The sequence below is a fragment of the Curcuma longa genome, chromosome 5 (assembly GCF_044706935.1).
Source record: "Curcuma longa cultivar G26 ecotype Majalengka, Jawa Barat chromosome 5, ITB_CL_G26_1.1, whole genome shotgun sequence".
NCBI lineage: Eukaryota > Viridiplantae > Streptophyta > Magnoliopsida > Zingiberales > Zingiberaceae > Curcuma > Curcuma longa.
The window spans coordinates 8,424,300-8,446,521 of record NC_133865.1 but is presented as its reverse complement, the minus strand read 5'-3'; the positions used below and the strand labels follow the sequence as shown (position 1 = coordinate 8,446,521).

Sequence of the window (22,222 nt, the reverse complement as noted above, 5' to 3'; positions counted from 1 at the left end):
TACCCAATTAATCCTCAAGGTGAGCAGCATTCCTCCCTAATTCGATAAATCTGAAAGTGCAAGAGGCTCCTTACCCCAACAATCAATGTCTTAAATTTTTCATCCCACTAAAAGAAAATATCCTACGTAATTGAGATTCAAATAGTACGTACCCCACCCCCTCCCCATATACGTTATTAGGTGTTACTAGGCACATAAAAGCAACCATCTTCTAGGTAAAGCATTCTCGATGGAAACAAGTTAATGCATGGGGTGATGAATCAAATGAACACAATACATAAGGTCTGTCATATTGCACGACACATAACATGCTTACCTAATACAAAAAAAAAACACAATGTTAGAAGGTTGCATATACATAATGAACTAAAGATTAGAAGTAGCAAGGAAACTAAGATGGCTGTCATGGATTATGATGATTCAAAGAAGTTGATAATTCTCTTCCTAATTGGAGCATCTATTAATCAGCAACACTACAAACCAAAATGTATTCAAGTGTACACAGCAATTTTAAGATGAGGTCCATGATGTGATTATAAAATGTATTCCAAGTGTACATACCAAAATGAAATCTGATATTGATGGAAGGTCACAAGATGAAGCAACACTACATGGCCAAAGGTTCAATGAACTGGTCAAGTGGTAGGGATGAATGTCTACTTCACATCTCACTGCCAACTCTTTTCTTCTCATCCACCTCTCTAAACAACTCTCCATCAAACTTTTTTTTGTCCAATTATGGTCTAATGGCCCCCTTGCTACAAAGGCAGTAGTAACTTTTGCTCACAGTCCCCTACCAACTTTTTAATTATTGGGTAAGCTACAAATTGGAATCACTTTTTGCGGTACCTGAAAGGGATGCGGCACATCTTTCGTTTTCCATCATCGCCCCCTATAGAAAGTGAAGTACGGACCAACATGCAAATTGTGGGATGATTTTTTTTCTTCTTTTAAGTCTGCCCTATATTGCTTCTCATGCGGATTAAATTTGAAGCAAAGTAATAAAATATATATGACAATTAATAAAACATATATTATAAATTAAATTTCATATAGAGTGAATGCAACATCGTAAAAAGGATAAGACAAGGGTTAAAAATTTTATTTCATCTCCAACCTGCATGATAAGCGTGTAACATACAAATTTATTGTCCATCCTGTGGCTGAACAATCTTTAGCTCAATACTCAGCAGGAGGAGATGGAATTGATGACAAAGCTACCTTTCAGAAAAAGAAACACCTTTGTTTTATAGCATTTGAGTATTTTGCAAATGAACAAAAGATACGATATCAAAACAATAACAAAAAAAAAAAAAACTTGCATGGTCCAACAATAATTTCTTGGCCTAAAACTGCTTGAACGAAAATCGTAACTGCTAATATACCTGAAAGTTGCAACTCTTAATGGCTGATCAAAGAAATACAGTTGAGTAGTAGTCGATGCCCCTTTTTTATGAAGATGCATCACGCACACATTAAGAGAATGAAAGGACACCACTTATCAGAAAAGAGACAAACGAACTCCCTTTTCCACATTGAAGCCAGACATAGTGCTGCTTTATGGAGTAAGAATGCAAGAAATAGTGATGTGAACAGTTCATAAATATTCATAGAAAATACTCAAAAATAGACATTGCTGAGAAAATATTGACAATTCTGACATGAAATAGAAAGTAATATAATCTTAAAAAATTATTCTATGTTAGAAAATGATATTGTTGATATTTAGAATTTACAGGATAATCATCTGGTCTCAATTTACCAAAATCTTAGCCCCTTAACATTCGGATAAAAGCCACCAATAATCTTCCTTTCCATTTACAAAGACAGTCTAAATGGAGGCAAGAGAATGATCAATAGTCAGAAGTGAAAAAGGACCTTCTAGGTCGATAAATAAATTTTATTCAACTTGAATTCTTGCTTAAAAGTTCATTTCACAAAATGAAAAGGTAATATACCAAGTGGATAAAAACATATTTCCAACATTTAGCAGCTTAGAAGGCATCTAACAAAGACAAATATAGCACACTTCATGATCATTTTAAAGAAAAATTGGCATCCACTAGGAAACAAATAAACATTGAATATACAAATAGTCAACATGAAATCCACCAGAATATAGGAACACATGTGACCAGACAATAGTTACATGCCCTGTATTCACTATGATGTTCAGTTACTACACTTGTGGAATCAGTCATCAGATTTCATCTTCTGGTTGAAGATACACTTATTAGGGTGAGTTGCTTCTCTAATAGTGCCATTTCATAAAACGGCAAGTGTCCTAATATGTCATTGAAATATAGATGGAAACAATTGATTCCATCAGGAACAACAAAATCACACTTAAATAAAGGATGAGCTTCAGATTCAATTTCAGAAGCACAAATGCCAAAAAGGTCGATCATAACAATTTGACGCTTAGAACTCCTTATGTATGTGTTGAATATTGATCCAACCTTGGAGTTCACCTTCTAATTGGGCATAAACTTCTCATAGCAAGAAAGACCTGATGATGAATTGAAACACCAGAAAGGATGTAACCGCAAGACATCTCCTAGCTTCTCATAGCTTCTATTTTCCATCAGGGGCAGGCAGCACATCTGAAGCTGTTATATCCTCCATTATCCTTTCAATGTTTCTAGCAACCACTATTCTGGGTATAGGATATGAAAAGAATTGAACCAGCATTCTGATGATGGTACTTCAAAGTGCAATGATTTAAAAGAAAATTAAAATTAAGCAGACTGACTACCTGGCTAGTTACACAACAGATGTAGTACAGTGCTGTCTTTCTTCTATGGCAGTGAAATCATTCCTTGCAAAGATAGTCATTATTAGACAATCATTTAGAGAAACTGAGTCATCTGGATCAATGATTTTAAGAGCGTCCAGATGAGACAAATAGGTGATGTAGAATAGAATGCCTCTAGTGTCCTGCACCTCTGGCCAATATCATGTAGTAATTCTAAGCTTACAAGAGCTACTGTTGCATAAATAAGATCCTGCACATGAAAGTTTACCAAGGTTAGATTAAGTGGCAGAAAATGCAACAATAATCTAAAAACATTGAGAAGGCAAACCAAGTGCTAACAGAATGCCAAACAAACCAAATGAATCTCTTGTCCAAAACGAACCTACCACTTGAGATTGTCGACAAAATGCTAATTCAACATATATCCAAGCACAATAGTTTTCTTTGATAAAACATCTAGCATGTCGTTGTTCATATTACTGAGCTGCTATAAATGACAGTTGATAGAAATATCAGACCAATGAAACAACATTTGATACAAAATGCAGATGATACCATTTTAAATATATACAGGTGATACAAACTATCCCAAGAAAATTAGTTCTGTGGCTCTTTCATACCAACAACAGCCACTGAATCAAAGTCAATTTCTTGGCCTTTGGGCAACCTATCAAAAACTGCAGTTTGCCCTTGTTTTGACATCAAGTATGCTATCTTCCAGTACCCAAATGCTTGCCAACTTCCAAGCTTTCCTTCTCTGTAATAGTTGCACGAAACCTTCTTGTTCCAACATAATACACTGGTAACTAATACAATTTTTTAAGTTATTGGTTATTGTGATGGTCTAAGCACTTCAAATAGCTGGTGTCATTGCCATCACCATTTACATCAACCATTACATTATGGATATCTTAAGTTTCAATTTGTTTTTGTCATGTTGTTCTTTTCCTTGTTGCTTTGGCTCCTTCACTTACTGTTGGATGCCCTACCTTGAACTAATCTAACATACTTGTGTATTGAGGTGTTCTTGAAGTTCTTGATGCTTTTGTCTTTCCCTAATAGTATTGACAATGTTAAGACAATGACAAACAAATGGATGGAGCATTCATCAATTAAAAGTGATGCACTTATACAACTAACCTGAACACTCTCTAGACTTCTTTTGCTTCAAATATCTTGGCCACCGAATTCCACTGAACTCAACTTGCATTTTTAAAAAGATGACAGCAAGAAGTTGATCTTCAAAGATTTGATTCTATTCTTCATGTGATTTTTTCAATGTCACCCAACTTGCCATACCTTGTGATAGTATAGAATTTAAGTTCCCAGGCAAAATTCATAGAAATTGTATGTGATGCTCTCATTCAGTCTCATGTGATTATGTGAGAAGTTTTGGGCTAATTAAACGGTTGACAAATTTAGATGAACAAACTAACAAGAACATTGACTTAGTCATTTTGGATTAATAATCAGACCTGATAACTTACTGAATAGATCTCTCATTTGAGCAAGTTGTGACATGTTAGTATCAGACTCAACTTAATCCTACACATGATGAGAGTTTGAAAATAACTACTTGTTGATAGAAAAACTAACATCAGCCTGACATGTTGTCGCCTATGTTAGTCAAACTTGGATGTATCCGACACAAGTGTAACTCCTGACACAGGCTATTATGAAAATTGCTGACATGTGATCAATAGAAATATTGTGCCCACTCAAAGTGTCAATATCCGAGTGTTGATAACTGAAATGAACATGACAGGCAATCAAAGAGTCAAAGTAACAGGTTGTCAGCTATGTTTCAGTTAGGTTGTCAGCTATGTTTCAGTTAGAGTCAATATCCACGTTAGTATGGATGCAAGAAAAGATCCGTCCAGTTATTCTCACCCATCAAAGATCAGTTCAAATCATATAGCTCAGCTATATGAAAACTCTACTACTAGAAGTTTCTACATCTAAAGCCCATACCTAGTACACTAGTAACTAGGAACTGCACTTTTAGATGAACATACTAAATCCAAACCATATAATATTAGTAACTAACCAAATTGTAAGTGTCTGGTCAAAAGAACTAAAAACTTCAAATATATATATATATATATATATATATATATATATATATATATATATATATTGAAGTTTTTAGTGAGAGAGAGAAAAAGAGAGCAATGTAAAATTCCTATGATGTTCATAATACTTGATTCATAAAGATTTACATATAGGTCTTCTATTTCATCCGTAAACAACACTGCTAAAGGTGAAATTAGGCAAGTCCCCCCTAATCAGGAAAATAAAAAGGCTACTTAACAGCACAAGGCCTGACTATAACATTGCAACAGCATTAACTTCTTCAGATATTATCAAAACGTGAAATTTGATCGAAAACAGGATTCATGGTCATATAAAGCAAGCTTGGGATAGATATAGCAGAAATAAGCATTGCTGGGAGTAATCAACCTTATCTTGTGCTTATTACGCTCCACCATTTTTTGGATGCCTTCTCTTCTGGATGACCATACTTTTGAAGCAATGCCTTTGTCTCTCGCAGGCGCAATTTGTAAGCCTTTTTCCAGCTAGAAAACCGTGCCTTTAACTTTTGCAGTTCTTCAACAGGATTCACTTTAGAACTTGCTTGCCCTACCTTCAGTTTGGCAATGGACCCAGCATCATCCTCAAATGTCTGATGATGTTTCTCAAACTCCTTTACAAGGTGAATAACTGCTATACTTTTGTAATCAATTTTCCTTGCTATTTCGCCAGCTATAATGTGTTTAGTAGGAGTATCTTCAGGTGTTTGATCACTGAAAGATGTATCTTCTGACTCATAACTGTGGCTAATTGGGTACATATCCAATCGATCAGATTGGCTTGTCATATCATCAGGAACGAGGCTCCTTCGTGCAGTGGCTAAACTTAACTGTAGTGTAAAAAATTCATTAGGTATTTAAAGCAGTATAATTCCTTCAGTTACTAATGTAAGGATTAACTTAATGATGCCACGAATTATTCACATTGCAAAATTGATCACAAAAACTTTGAACAAATTCAAGGGTTCTTTATGTTAATTTTTATATCTATTGGAAAGAAAGAATAAACTAAATGGAAATTCATCCCAAGCTTCAAGCATTCACACACTGGAACATGAAATTACAAATCAGAATTTACCAATAGTAAATTATGCTCTAATATTAACTAAATGCTAAACGAATTCGAGAATGATCTACCAAGCACATCAAAGAAGTGGAACAAAAACCATGTCTGCTCTATCTTATAAATTCACCTGCAAATTACTTAGCTGTTTCTGCCATGTCTGCTCCATTGATTTCATTTTTAGTTCATATTCTGACCATCTTGACTCATATTGTTTAAGTCTTTGCTGCAATATAGCATTTTCCTCTTCCTTTTTACTCAATGCTGCCTCTGCCATCAGGGCCCTCTTGTGAAGTTCATTGGTATTTGTAAGGCGAACCTGATGAAGCTGAATGGTTACATCCTGCTATTTTGGAGCAACGATATCTTTAGCTATTAGTCAGAAAAGTGAAAATAAATTTCTACACAATAAAATATGCTTTGAACAAAGCACATGAAATATTCTTGCTTCTATCAAGCTCAATACTTCAGTGTAGCCATATAATTTCATTTTTAGTTACAGCATTTTTCTAATATTAATTGCAAATGTGATTCATGCAATGCTTTCAGTTCTGAGACAGTTTTTGTACTAAGAATAAAAAAAACAAAGTCGTTGCAAAAAATAAAATGCATGAGGATCTAAAGATGCTAAAATAATACAAGCGCATGAACAGTTGCCAGTAGGCATTCAAAACACTAAAATCTCCTCCATTTTTTATCTATGCCAGTAGCTGTAGCCTGTAACTCCGTGTCACACAGTATTAGGAATTCAGACATACAAGCCTGCAATTTTTATTTGGAAGATGATAATATTATATGATGTAGCAATTGAATCCCAAGAGATATCCATTCTATAAGATACTAGCTAATGCTCAGTTCACAGTTTCAGTATCTATGGTATAAAGCATTAAGCAATACACTCATTTGTACTATCCAGTAATACTGAATAAATATATAAACAAAAATGAAAGTTATACTGAGTTTTTCGAGTAGGCAAACCTATGTCCTGAAACTGACATTTGATCTGAACATAATGACTCCAATCAATTTCTAAAGAACCATACCACAAAGAAGATTATTGTTAAGAAATTTCCAAAATACTGCCTGGCAAGAAGCTCAAAGTAGATGAATTATGTTGAACTACAATAAAAAAACCTTCTAAGGACTGCACATATACTGATGTTTAAAATACAAAGAGGGCTTATCTTCTTAGGCACCAATATTAAGTACATACCTCAATAGGTTGAGGAAGATTCATTTCTGGAGTATCCTTTACTAGCACATGATTTTGTTTTGGCATTTCCTGAATATGCCAGCTAGCAAAATTCTTTCTTGCCAACCAACCACGAATAACTGCAGAGACAATTCAAAAGAGTTAAAGTCCAAAAGGAACTGGAAAATGACTAAATCGATGCAAGATGTAGCTAGGTTACCAGATTGCAAAAGAACAATACTCCTCTGCTGGTAGCCAAATTTCCTCTTAGCAATTCGTCGCCTCACATGCTTTTGGATAAGAATAGCCACACTCCATCTCCTTGCCAAAACATCAAAATTGTGTCTTGCTTTTTGACCACGAATAACTATTTAAGTTAAAATTAGTCAAAATAGTAAGGTATAGGAAGGATCCAAAAAACTGATACTGGTTTCTTAACCGAAGACGACATGTACAAAAAAAATAAAAGAATAATTGTCCAGCTAAATGAAGCATTTCTCCTTTATAAACAGGTCAAAACAATAGAGCTAGTTAAAATCAATGACATTTGATGAAAGATGCCTAGCTTAAGCATGCTAGTAGAAGCATTCTTCCTAGTTCAGACTAGATTTTGCCTCCATTAAATATATATATAGAAAAGGCTAGTAAAGATTAAAAGATGCATGGCATGTGATGGCTAGCCCAAGATGCATATAGAAGCATTACATGATTGTATTGTAGTTGCTCCCCTCGTCATTTCTCCATAACACCTACGAGCTTGAAAACAACGGAAGTTCTTTTGAACCTTAACAACCCCTAGTAAAACTTGATTTCGAGCTTCTTCCAGTATAGCAATCTGAATACAAAGCAAAAAAGTGTTGAAAAACATAAATAACATCTCAAAGTCATATTATATAGGTGTAGGATACATATGATTATTTATATTGCATTATTCCTTTTCATAGTAACTGACAAATGATTTTAACCAAACTTCCATAAAACCAGAACATGATTGCTTGATACCCCATGCACTTTATTGTTTATAACATAATCTTTCTCGCATCTATTACAAGGTTAATGACACTTGCAGAACTAGCAGGCTAAGAAAGAGATTAGTAACTGCAGCAGCATTTATGTATAAGGAATAGCAGTGTTTTAGAAATTTTGACAATTCTAAATATATTGATTATATACCATGCATTACAAGGTCTTCAAGTTTTATTTTTTTTTCTGGGCTCAATCATACTGATTGTAACCTACTCATTGGTAGCCAGATATGGTAGGTGCTGAATTTTTTGGCTAGTTGCTGACCTGATTTACAATCAATTTCTCAAACAATTTAGCACTAGATCAATTTAATTATATATTTAATCTCGTTCTATGCCACATGATTGTACATATCTCACCAACTAATGAATGTAATTGGTGGGCCTTTGAACTTCCCTTTCCTCAGAAGTAGAAATTCAAAATGAATAAATTAAGCTCCAAAAGTGGACCTTCAGGACAAATAAAAGCAGAGAAAAACTTTAATGAAAGAGCACTCATGTGAATGACAAATGTACAAAATAACCAAAGCAGAAACTCCATTGCATTGAAGGAGAAATGTGAAAGAATAAAGAAAAACAAACTACCTGTCCTGTTCGGAAAAATAACTTCGTGTAGCCCACTCTATACATCTCAGGTGCCACATTGAATTGTTGTAGTATGGCAACTGCTAAACTGAGTGAATCATGAGGCTTTGAATTCCCTACGAGAAGAAACCCATACCTACAGAGCAAATATGTATACATCATAAGAAGTTATCATCCAGCCAAACTATTGCTGCTTTACCCCGATTAAATAAAAAATCATACCTTTCAGCAAATAGTTGATGCTTTATACGGGTTGGATAACCTGATCTGGATATCCGGACAACTTCAAGAACACCACACCATCTTAACTGTTGTAAGACAAGATCATGCTGGTACAAGCCTGAAAGTTGCTTGCTATTTGGCTTGATACATCGTATAAAATGTGGGGTAGTACTTTCTAACCTTTGCATCAACTTGAAAAGTTGTCCCTACAAACATGTTGCAACATATGACAGTATCAGTTTGCTATCAAATTTATATCAAAATTTTAAAGTTTAACAATTAGATTTGGCTATGATGAACATATACAATATGAAGATAGAGACTCACTTGTTTTGCAAATCTGTGAAACTGCAATTTTTATTTATTCTTGAAAATGCCAGTGTTGATAAACATAATTTTAATGTTAGGCACTGAAATCACAATGCAACAGTTGTAACTTACAAGTCCTAACAACATTAGAACATTTATTTCTCTTGATGGTTATGATTGAAATTATTAATGAACCATAAACATCGCAGCAATTCAGAGGTTTGCCAATTATTCTTGTTTCTTGCCAATTAATGAACCACCTGGGCACTTGACGTGTGGGCCCCTCCCCCTCAGGAGTGCACGGCAGGCACACACAGCTGCCGTGCAACGTAACAGCAGTGTATGTGTGTGTGTGTATTAAATATTTAAATAAACTTATATATATATATATATATATATAAGTTTATTTAAATATTTAATTTACATTCTTTTTTTATTTTTGAAACACATACTAAACTTTTATATAAAATGTAATAATTGGGAACAAAATAACCTACATAATCTTTTTTTATCAAGTTAATTATGACCAGTGTAGTTTTAAGGCATAATGTAACTGCTTGGAATCCAAATCATTTTATTTTCTTTTAAGATGTATCCAGGCATAATGAAACAAAGATTCACTTGTTGATTTGAGTTTGAGCATGATTCTGAAATGAGATTCTCTCTAGCTAAGCTCAGTAAAAGTTTGCTCGAGCTCCTTAAGAGTTCAGTAAGCTGTCTAGTAAAAAAGTTTGATAGAAAAGTATCAAGCATAAATGTTGATTACTTAATATGGTTGTCGCTACCTTAAATTTTGCCACAACACTTAGCTTCCGTAGATCAACACTACCTAGTTGTCGAAACGGGCTTTGCTCCTCAGACTGCAGTGTGTTGTAGGAAAATGACTTGGGAAGCAGGTGAGCACAGGAAACAAGAAGCTGGACTAAATCTGTGTGCAATGTATCTCTGTTCTTCTCCAAGAAACCATTTGAATCATATGAAACCTGTTACCATTTCAAATGTCAGATGGAGGAATATGGAGAGTAAATGAATAATTTACTGTTTAAGTGAAAGAATGGTGCTATCTAAATAATCAGCAAGAAGTGTGTTAAGGAAATGTGATATCCATAATCAAACTGTGTGCTGATCAAGCAACAATAATAAAATCAAGCTGAAAAGTTCTTTTAATCCACCCATACAATTAAGAGGTCCACAACAAAGAAAAATCGCCTTGTTAGAATCCAGCAACAAACAGAAATTAGATACCAGCAAAGCAATAAAATAGTGAAGTTTCTGACCTCTCCAGCATAATGGGAAATTCTAAAAACACCTCCTCTTTCCCCCTTAAAGCAGTTGTTACCAGTCAAGTGCTGCATGAGCTTGTTAGCAAAAGTTAGATCTGATGCTTTAGGAAAAGTAGACTCTTCATCCAAAAGGGATATTAGCCCTAAAGGTTTCTGCAATGATCAGGAAAACAACAGTAATGTTCTGGCCTGTTATTATGCTGATCATGAAGAGAAAAATTCATATGATAAATTTGAGAAAATAAGAAACCAAAAAAAGAAAAAATCAAATAAGCATGAAATTAGCTTAGAAAGGATGGTAAGTTGCAGAATCTACAGGGAAAAGACATTCTGTTACTCAGAGTACCATCAATAAATCAAGGAAATAGAAACTTTAACATTGTCAATTCTGATAAATGCCAAGTCATGAATGAGCCAACAGTTACTCACTCTAATGGTAAGCAAGCTAGATTCATACTCAAAGGACAATGGTTCAAATTCGTATAATGAAATTGTTGTAAGGGATTTAACCTTGTCACTCTTGCCCCAAAAGGAGTAGTTTCACATCTAATGTAGTGTGGGTACACACCAAGGTTCAAAATCTTGAGTAATGCCAAAGTTTCAGCTTTGACTGGAAATGTATTGTTCCAGTGTCGTGTCGATGTTTTGATGAATGATGCCGGTAATGGATTGGAGTTGAAAAAGGAAAGAGATGAAACATAGAAAGAAGTATGTGCCAAGCATGATTTTAAATCTTATATCATGCTGAGCAAAACGATTGAAACATATCATTCCGATAAATCACTAAAACTTGATACCACTTAGTATAGACAATGTCTCTTTCCTTTCCTTCATCTCCTTCCTCTTTCAACCTCCACTGTCACTGACACCATGCATCAAAACGTCAGAACAGTATCTTTCCAGTCAAAGACCAAAACTGCAGTACAACTCGAATTTTGGTGATTTACTAAAACAATATGTTTCAACCGTTTTGACTGGCACGATATGAGATTTCAAATCATGGTACACACCTCATGGTCAAGACCAAAAAAACTTGTTATTGATAGGAATACTACCATGAGGTTGCTTAGTAAGCATAATATTTCTCTTACTTTTGCTTTGAGCCAAAAAGTATGAAGCTTGAGGATACCATCACTAAGCCATGATATACACACACCCAACCCAATGCCCATTCAAGATCTTGGCATTGCCTATTACAGCAAAGTAACACATATTAAAGCCATGAGTAGTCAGCAACAAAGCAAACTTGCACCAGTTTTCCACCATTTTTTTTTGTGACTTAAACAAACATGCACCAATTAAGTGATATGAACCAATCTACTTGTGGCACATTTAAGATTTAGTCTAAATTCTTTATCAGAAAAAAAAAGAATTTAAGCTAAACAGAGTTCTATTTTGCTATCTTTATGTTCAACTTAGTGTGAAAGAATGCTAAAAGATAGGAGAGCAAATTGTAGTAACCATACCAGGAGATGTCCAGCACTCCAATTCAGAACTCCTAAGCTAACTAATCTAAGAAACTGTGTACTGCACTTCTGGTAAATAGATGGGAGGATGAGCTCCTGTTTTCATTAAGGGATACCAAAGGAAGCCTATGCCGAAAGAATTAGCCAAAATGGCAAATACCCCAAACAAGACGATGAATCCACATTCCACAAACGTAATATCAGGTGAATTTGCTAACACAGAACCTCCCTAAATATGGAAATATACATGGGCTGACTATCCAAGTCACAGAAACAAGATTTTGTAAACATCTTGTGGCTTATAACCAAATCTATTCCTTTCCCTTCAAGACCATCCAAAAAAGGTATGGAACTCATTCACCAAACCAAAAATAGTTTGGAAGCACTAACAAATGTGTAATGTCAATACTTGAACATTAGATACTGGTGCACCCAGGATACTAACATGTGAGTTTTAATTGCTTTATTAAGATTAAATGATAATAATACTCCACCATAAATCCAATTTTCAACACTAATATCCAAAAATTAATATAGAATATTATTTAGGAATGAGAAAGTTTAGATTATATTTATATATTTCAGCACCCAATTAAGTTAACATGATGTTGTTCTAATAAGACTTCTAAAGGTATCAACAGTTACCTTTTCAAAGAGGTTGACACAATCAGTATTGTCCACAAATTCAACTTTGTCCCAGTCAATTCCATCTTGGACATATTCCTATAAAATTAGGTATGCATAATAATAAGATAAACGAGATATAACAGAAATAAAAAAGAAAACAAATAATGTGCACTGCAATAAAGCTCAATAAGAAAAAAAAACCCATAAAACACAAGTCCCTTCACAAGTCGAATTCAACTTTGATTAATGTGAGATGTAAGGATTCAAGAGAGATGAATTCCTTCACATGTTTCCAAGGGTGCAGGGAGCATCACACCTACTAATGGGATGGAACTAGATTGATTTGGACTATATACCTATTGAATGGGTCTGTAAGTTTTAGGATTTTATGTAAGTAAATGTCAACCTGGTCAGGTTTTCTGCCTGCACTATCAGGTATTCTATCAACTCGATTTGATGCTCTTCCAATTTGATTTAGTGTTCGACCAGCATCGTCCTGGTGATATCTTACCCCTTCCACATCCACCCCCCCCCCCCCCCCAACCCCCGTTTGAATGTAATTTGGCATATATGTAATCAATTTTGCATCCACATACTTGAGCAAATTTTTATGCATGTAGTACATTCCTTGGTTTATAAAAGAAAACCTATCAGTGTCTGAGATGTATGTTGTCATCAGTCACATAATATTATCTCTTTGTGCTACTATGGTGTAGGATATCTTATCGAACAACTTATAATTTATTTCTCTTGTTGATTTTACTTGTATCATTCTTCTACTTTCTCTTCAAATTTTTGTGTATCACTTATTGTAGCATTGTAGGTGTCTGATTCCTAACTAACAACAAATTCATAATATCTGGATATAAAAGTAAAATGTTATATACATATACAAAAAATGTCCCATGTCAGAGCATCTCCCACAACTTTTTAAATTCTTTAACATTGGTGATAATTTCAGAATTATCATCATTCTTATCGTTTAAACATATTTATCTCAGCTACTTGAGATTGGATAATATGATGCCCTTCATATTGTATACATGCTCTAATTTAAATGTAACAGATCATATCATTGTAACAAAGCCATCTATGTCAATATTTCATAATGCATCCATGATCTAATCCAAGGTTGTGTTTCCTACTAAGGAAGAAAATGTGAAAAAAAAAAAAGTGGCAGAAAGATTTCCCAAACAATCCTCATCCTCAATTTCCTTCGGAAGGAATGGAGTGAGGGAGGAACGGACTATGGAGATCTTTCCCCAATTGGGGATTTTAACCAAAATTGTTTTGCCAAATTTGTGCAGAAGTATTGTTCACATGCAATGTCCATTAAAAAAAAATATTTTTCAACTTTGTATTTATGTTTTTATGCTTTCAATAAACAATTTCTAAAATTTAAGTTCCACTCCCTCTTTCCTTCCCTCCAAGGAAATGGTCGAAAAAGAAATTTACTTCTTTCTTTCCTCCAAGGAAATGTAAACAAGGAAAATATTTCCCTTCTTTCCTATGATTTTTTTCCCTCCCTACTTTCCTTCCAACACTGTTTTCGCTTCATTGCGATTCCTGCATCATGTCTCTTTTTCCTTCAAACTCCTCAGCTCAGGAGACATAATTTTCAAAATTGGATATTGAGTTTTTGCACAAGAAGTGTGATGTCAAAAAGAATGGAAAACCATCATATATTTTAGACAAAATTATAATTGATTCAAAGAATTGAAACCAACCTTAGAAATCATATCTAGTCAATCCCTTCAAAGAAAAAAGAAGATGCGAATGAAGTCATTGCCACTACTTTATGGCAAACAACTTCTATTGACATAGCAAAACAATTAACAAAAAAAAAACTCAGTGGTAATATTAATGACATTCGAGCAATCAAGGATAATCATGATGATGATGCCTTTTGCATGATGCCTTTATACATCTAAGAGAGAGAGAAAAAAAAAAAAGAAGTTAGGGTCTTGCCTCCTGTTCAAGTTTAAATAGGTGGCGGTTGAAGTGTTGTTGTAGCTTCTCATTACAATAATTTATGCAGAACTGTTCAAAACCATTTTTCTACAAGAGTAAAATGTCAGTCCAGCAAACAAGAAACATTCCATAAAGCAATATTTAATTGCATGCATCAGTAGATCCATACATGAAAAGATTCAAATCCAAAAATATCCAAAATGCTAATGGATTGTCCAGCATAGCATTTTCCTACTTCAAGTGATTTGTTAATTTGTTCGACAAGCCAGTCAAATAAGCTAGAATACATTGATTTTGCCAATGCTTCCCGAGTGTCAATTGCCTGCAACAGGAGAGACATAATTTTGCCAAAAGGGCTGTACAATATCATCTTAGTGGAAGAGCATAGAGCAAATAATTCCAATGTACCTGCTGTAATGTAAGTTTTTGGATAATATTATCATTGCCGGCTTGGATTTTACGAGTTGATAAAGCTAGCATCAAATCAGGTATTTCACAATCCATCAACTTTGCTGCATTAGCTACTCCTGCAAGGAGACAGGAGAGAATGAGCATCTTTTCTTTGCAGCATGGAGAAGAGACAATCTCATCAAAGGAAGAACAGCAGAGCCGGATAGGCTCTAATACTAAGTCAAGAAACTTGATATCATATTCTATACAAATAGGATTACAAATTATTTATTTTTAGATCTAAAGATGACTATTCCCATATAAAATTAGGCATATGATCAGACATGGCTTGAAGTCATTTATATCCGATAATTTTATCTAACACTGCGAATAATGATTCTATGATCCCCAATTGATCCTAAATACTAATGTTGATCTAGGAGAATGCCAAGAAATTGTTCTAAATTTGCACAGAACTACAATCTTGGACCTTCCCTCACTGAGGAAGAAATCCTAGAGCTTATCAAGATAGCACTAGTCATTAGATCAGCAATCAATATCAATTCATTACCAATACAAGTCCCTAATACGACCAGCACACGGACGATTGGAGCCAGATGATGCACTTTAAGTGTGATGCAAACAAATGCATAGTTGAGCTCCCAGGCAACGACCATTAGTTCTCTAGGGTTGCATGGGATTGCAAAGTCATTTCTATATATCAAAGTCATGCATAAAGTTCCAAAAGATAGATAAACAACAAATTGTTGTGTTATTGTGCAACTAAAGTTCTAATAGTTAAGTCCTGCTATGTAGCCCAATGTCTAACTTGCATCCGGCTAGGAATGGCAATTTCCTCCAAACCCGATGGAGGATCCATTACCCGACCCGAATGGAGGAGGGTATGGAGGAATTTTTGGACCCGATTAAATAATCAGGTATGGGGATATTCAAGTTTGGGTATGGAGATGGGCCAGGTAAAATCCTACCCATATCCAACCCAAATACCCGATTAATGGTGCTAGAACCACTTTGATGTTGATTTTCAAAAATCAACACCACTAAATTAGCACCATAGTGGTGCTAGTTGGCACTCAAAATTGGTTATCGAATGAGAAACAAATTGGTAATTAGATAGAATAAAGAAAATTATTAGTATAGAGGATTTCCGATCCTCTAATGGGAATGGGGATGGATACCCGATCCTTCGATAGGTTTGAGGATGGGGATGAAAGTTGAATACACGATGGGGACGGGGATAGATATAATAAATGAGGATGGGGGTGGGGATGGGAACGGAAGATATGGAATCCGACCCAAACCCGACCCATTATCATCCCTACATCTGGCTAAGTTACTAATACTTAGGTTGAATTGTAACTTCTCAAACATAGGTGCAGTACTAGAGTTGTTATCAACATCATCATTAATTCATTTCATCCCAACTATTTAAGGTGGGCTATATAAATATCATTGATCCATTGAGCTCCATTCAGAACTACATCACTAATACTTTCAAATTAATTTAATCACTATTTTATTACCCAACTAAAGTTTCTCTTAGTCTAAAATCTCTTATACCTTCCGCTCTAATGGATAAAATCTTGTAACTAAAGGATCTACTAGTTGCCTTTGAACATGTTCACACCATCTACTTTCCCTAATTTTATCATTTCTCAGAACTATTCAGGTTTTAAGTTAAGTTATGGGCAGGGATTCCAATTCCCAATTAGAACAAAAGTACAAAACTATTAGGTGCCATGCTGGCTTGCAAATAATGGTGATCGTCAGCAACAAAGAAGACAAAGAACCCTCTACACTACTGAACCCTAACAGCATCAAAAAGGAAAGCGGGTGGATGAAGAGAAACCTATTTGAAAGTTCACAGTTGAAATCACCATTGAAAAACAGGTGGAAGCCTCCACCAAAGATCTCAGCCTCCTGGCCTGATGTCTCAGCTGGGTCATCGTCTTGGTGTGAAAGTGGAAATAGATGACACATCGATATGGATTAGATGGTATGAGATTTAAAACCATGCTTTCTGTAGTAGTATGTTTTGTTGTAACTATTCTAGTAACCATGCATATGCATCTTACATTCTATGAGCAAGCATGCATGAGGAAGCACCAAGGAGTTTATAACAAGAAAAAGGGATGGTAAGTTGGAATGGCCATGTATAAATAATGTACCTTCACCAAGGACCACTTCAACATGGTTTTCATTATCTACCACTGAGAAGCAAATATTGCCCAACCATAATACTGCAGCAAGTATAGAGAAGAGATGCTTTTGATTTTCCTTAGATATCTGAATGCCATCTAAGGCTTCCTGGAGAAAATTAATCAGAAACATGATTATCATGCTGAAAATAATTAAAGAATTTCATCAAAAATAATCCAAGGAGCATAACATGCTTTGAATGATCAGTTAAAATTTACCATTAACTTGTGAAATCTCTGAGCATCATCAACATAGTCTATGGTCAAACAGTTACTTTGCTTTAAATATTCATATTCATCAGCAGTTCTTAGATTCAACTCCTCTGCACATTACAATTGAGTTTCAAGAGATGTGTGGCATAGTATAATATTATTTAAAACTAGAAAGCTATCATGTGTCTGGAAAGTAAGGTCATAATATGACAATTGACTAAATGAATACCTTTGAGACTTGGAGCAGCTCCAGCACAAAGTTGATAGAAAACATGATATGATCTTTCACCTGTTGCTCTCTGAACTACCCTTGACTAGAGGAAAAAAGTTATAAGCCATTAAATACTTATTTGCTACAACATATTAGAGAATTTCCTTATATTGCAAAATAAATACCTTTTCAAGTAAAACTTTGATGTGCAAATTGTTTGAGAATAAGAGATGTGAAAATGTCAGTTGCAAGGAAAATGTACTATGAGAAGCAGTAAAAAGGTACTAATAACATTTCTTACAAGTTTGAATTTTAGCACCACAAATTTTTCCAGAAGTACTGAAATTTATTTCAATAAGTTTTCCCTGCAACATAAAACAGTGTATATACAAACAATTGTTAAGATGATAGATACACATTGGCAAGGCTAGAAGTATAGGAGAGAAAACATATTGATCATGCAAATACAATAAACTGCTCTAGCCACTGGCTAACTCACAAATCTGCTCGAGTTATCATTTCTTGAAGTTTTTGCATTTCCAAATGCTTCCAATATCAAGTTACTCTGCAAAACCTCATTCTCTATGCCACAACCACCCCCGAGATCTGCGAGATACCGCATTGCGAATTTCGCAGTCTCAGTTTTACCGGCGCCACTTTCACCACTGCAATTCAAGATGCAGCATAACCACTCAAGAAAAGCTTATAATGAATGGCACAAATTATCAAGCTGGAAATTTGTAGATGGATCAAAGCTTCACATAATTCCAATGGAGAATGAAATCACCTTATTATAATAGATTGATTTACACCATCTGCAGAATTCACAATTAGGATTTATCAAATATTCCAGAAATTCAATATAACACAAACATATTTACCTAATGAAAGATCAAAATTGTCGATAAGATGCAGGCCTACCTCTCCTCATTTCATTAAAAGCAGAATCTGCTATTGCAAAGACATGTGGGCTCTCTGTGAGCTTCTGCTTGTATGCTGTAATATAATCTTTTCCATAAAAGGGTACCTCTTTAAATGGATTAATTGCAACCAAAACAGGTCCTGCTTTAGTCTGAATAGAGGAAAAGTTTTTAGAATAACTAGAGAAGGTGAAAAAAGGTGGGGAAAAAAGTTAAGACTGAGTTTCATATATTGAAAAGCATGCTTACATAAACACTATCACAAGAGTAGCGGGATCTAAGATTGTGGAGAACTGACGGTTCATTCAAATAGCTAAGCTGTATAAGATCATCAACACCATCAAGGATATGAGGGTTGGCTGGTAAGAGATCTTCACCAGTAACCATAAGAACCTGATTATGGACCAGTAGTTAATTAATTACCAGATGTTGCCTGTAATTATATAGAAGAGAACTACTGTTTTAGGTTTTTACATTTCCATCAGATAACAAGATTTTCACATTGTCCCCTAAAACTGTTTGAATATGGCCTAGCTCCCACTTTGCTTCTGGAGTCCAGCACCAAACCTTCATATTCTGAAAGGAGGAAAGGGAAAATCTTATGTAATATGTTTGAAGAGTATTTTAAAAAGAATAAATAATACTGATATTGAACGGAATAGAATAAGAATTAAGAACCATCAAACATTTATCACCTAAAATGAACCAGAAGTGTTATCACTACCATGTTTCTACAACCAACAAGTACTCTTAGAAACAAGTAAACCAGAGTGTCTGGTGAAGATATTTTGAGAAACTTTAAATTACCTTCTTCATGGCACATTCAATGTTGTCACTCTTTCCCAACTTCTTGTTCCGTGGGATGGATGATGGCAGTGTAACAGAACCAGGCCTTGAATCATTCACCTCCACCTTTTTCCCGTTGTTCTCTAGATTCGTCATCTTGACATGGGGAGACTCTTCTGGACGCTCAAGCTTCCGCACTTTCTTACTATCAAATATACCACTCCGAAACACCACCTCTTTATCACCCGCTCGCATTTTCTCTTCATTCTCATGATCCCGTTTGACGTGACCCCTTAAAAATTCCTCGGATGCACTTTGTCCAACTTTAAGATTGACAGCCACGGACCTTTTTGAAGTAGGAAGGCGCCCTCTCGAGGTGGGACGGACAGGCAAAGCAGGTGGAAGATCTTTTGGCTGCTCCTCCTTCATCCTGATGGAATCCAGCATCACCTCAAGGGAACTTCGAACTAACGAACGAGATGTAGCGGCCGCTGACAACATGATTTGAAACGCCTCAAAATGAACAGCTACTACCTAAAATACAGCTTTCTCCGGTTACTTCAGTCTTTCCATGACTTCCTGCAGTACGAACCTGACATCGATCCCGGCCAAAACTCCTGACGCCGGAAACTAGTTTCGACCATACAATGTCCCAGAAAAAAACTGCAACGTTGAAGGATGTTCAAAAGAAAACCCTTGATGCCGAAGCAGGGAAGCGGAGGTCGTTGTCTGATTCCAAATTCCAAAGCGCCTCAGAGGAAGAGACGACGGGGACGAGCAGCGCTCGCTTCGAAAGAGAAGCAACTAGGGTTTGCTTCGCCGGGAACTCGATTCAAATTTTCGCACACGAAATCCGGATCCGTTCGTTTCTCGTCGCCTTTCGCTAATAAAATAGTAGTAGTAAACAACGAGGGCCAACTCGAGTGACAAATAAGTCCTCCAACATTGAAAGAATTACGACTGCGCGTCGTTCGGAGAGAAGTGAAGATGGTGGATGGACCATGGGGCATATTTGTCAGTTCGCATTGAACGGAACGGAATTGTCTTCCGGTTCGGTATGTTACGGTTATACGCGAAGGGTTGAGGATGGAGCTACGGGCTACAGCGACATCAAAACGGACAAACATAACGGACATTTGACCAAATTCAAACAATAAAAATTAATTAATGTCAAAAAGATTCCCATTATATTAAATTCATTTAAATACTCATTTTAAATAATCAATAAATACTCATTTAAAATACTCATTTAATCTGATTAGTAGATAATTGGATCTTAATTCTGATATATTTTGAACGGTCAAACGGATCAATTTATAGTGAGACGGATCAAAAATTTATCATATGGTAGGACAAGATGAACCAACCCACTAATTTATGGTTCTAACTCGAGACGGATTGCAGGTTTGATGACAAACTCATAGATCTGTCAAAAAAATTTAAAAATTTTAAATTTAGATTACAATTTAAATTGATCAAGTTGAAATTAAAATTTTTAATCGTAAGTTATAAGTTTTAACTTTAAATTATGATTTAGACGGATCAAGTTTACTAATTCATTAACATTTTTATTTTAATTTTAAAATTTAAAATAAATAGATAATTTTCTTAACCCACACGCCAATCCAAGTCCGTCGCGCCCAACCCATACGGGTCACAAGCCTAAGTGGATCAATCCATTTTAAAATAAGTTGATAAAATATTAATTTAATCCATCTAAATTATTTGATGGGGTGAATTAATCTAGCGAATCCAATTCAAATTAACGGCAACACTTATATGAATGGTGCTTAACGTCCTTCTATTCCTTTGATTTAGTAATATATTAACAGGATTTAGAGCCTTGAATTATGAATATTATATACCTAAGCTATAAAAAAAACTATTTTATTACAGCTACTTACTACTCCATAATTCTTACCTAATTGAAATAGTTTCAATTAAAAATTAAGTAATTTAGCAAATGTTAAAGTTAAAAATGATAGGTTTCTAAATTATTTATCTGTAGTAGAATTTAAATTTTGATGCTCTTAATTATCTATATTGTTTTAATATTACATCATACTTATAAATTTTTAGTTATTATTATGATTGTTATTATTTAAATAATATTAAATATAATTTTTTAGTAATTTTTAAGTATATTATAATAGCTTTGGTTAATATTAGATTTTTATATAATTAATGAGTAATTTTAAGGATGTTAGAGTCCCCGATATCAATATATTTTTTAGAGCATTTTAATTAAAAAAACATCATAATAAAGTCGAAACAGATATGTTTTTAGAATACCTGGTACTTTTGATATTTGTTAAAAAGAATGAGCTTTAATGATAATGAACAGGTTCAAATTGAAAGTTTTAGATTAGATTAAATTTAAATCAGGTTTGAATCGGATTCGAGTTTACTCTTTAGAGTTTATAATATTTTTTTTAATTAAATTAAATTTTATAAATTATAATATTTTATATAATATTAATATCATAACAATAAAATATTATGATAAAAATATCAACAGAATTTTCTTGCCATTCAAATATGGAAAGCATTGTTTTTTTATCGTCAAATACGAAGTAAATATTCACGTATTCATATTTTTTTTATACGAATACAAATGTAAAAGAAACGACACAATAAAATAAAAATATTTCTCATGCAACGCGTGCCGTTTTACCAAATGTAAATAGATTTTTGCATGAACGATGCCACGTGACAAGCACACTCGTCCTTATGCCGCGGCCTCTAGGGTATCTTTTCGGGTAGCTTTGCGTGCGCCGGACACAGTGAATCACTCTAGCCAACTAGCTTTTCTTAACGGCCTGCGATCGCCGGTTTCCGTAATATTCTACGTAACACCGTTACATTCTTCTACTCTCTCGCTCGCACTCCAATTCA

At 34.7% G+C, this 22,222-nt stretch overlaps 1 protein-coding gene across 1 annotated transcript; it reads right to left on the bottom strand.

Annotated features, from left to right (window-relative positions):
- Positions 1-5,216: 5,216 nt before the first annotated feature.
- On the bottom strand, positions 5,217-19,828 carry LOC141830128 (myosin-1-like). Its single transcript, XM_074717616.1, has 24 exons — positions 19,349-19,828; positions 19,016-19,117; positions 18,791-18,934; positions 18,543-18,693; positions 18,409-18,436; positions 18,121-18,286; positions 17,923-17,986; positions 17,807-17,820; positions 17,640-17,724; positions 17,417-17,520; positions 17,168-17,306; positions 14,997-15,115; positions 14,758-14,910; positions 14,586-14,675; positions 12,636-12,713; positions 10,519-10,677; positions 10,027-10,224; positions 8,933-9,138; positions 8,711-8,846; positions 7,806-7,935; positions 7,321-7,467; positions 7,122-7,240; positions 6,039-6,251; positions 5,217-5,675 (listed from the first exon to the last, which is right to left on the bottom strand). Exons 1-24 carry the CDS (start codon positions 19,826-19,828, stop codon positions 5,217-5,219), a joined length of 3,684 nt encoding a protein of 1,227 aa, XP_074573717.1.
- Positions 19,829-22,222: the final 2,394 nt, after the last annotated feature.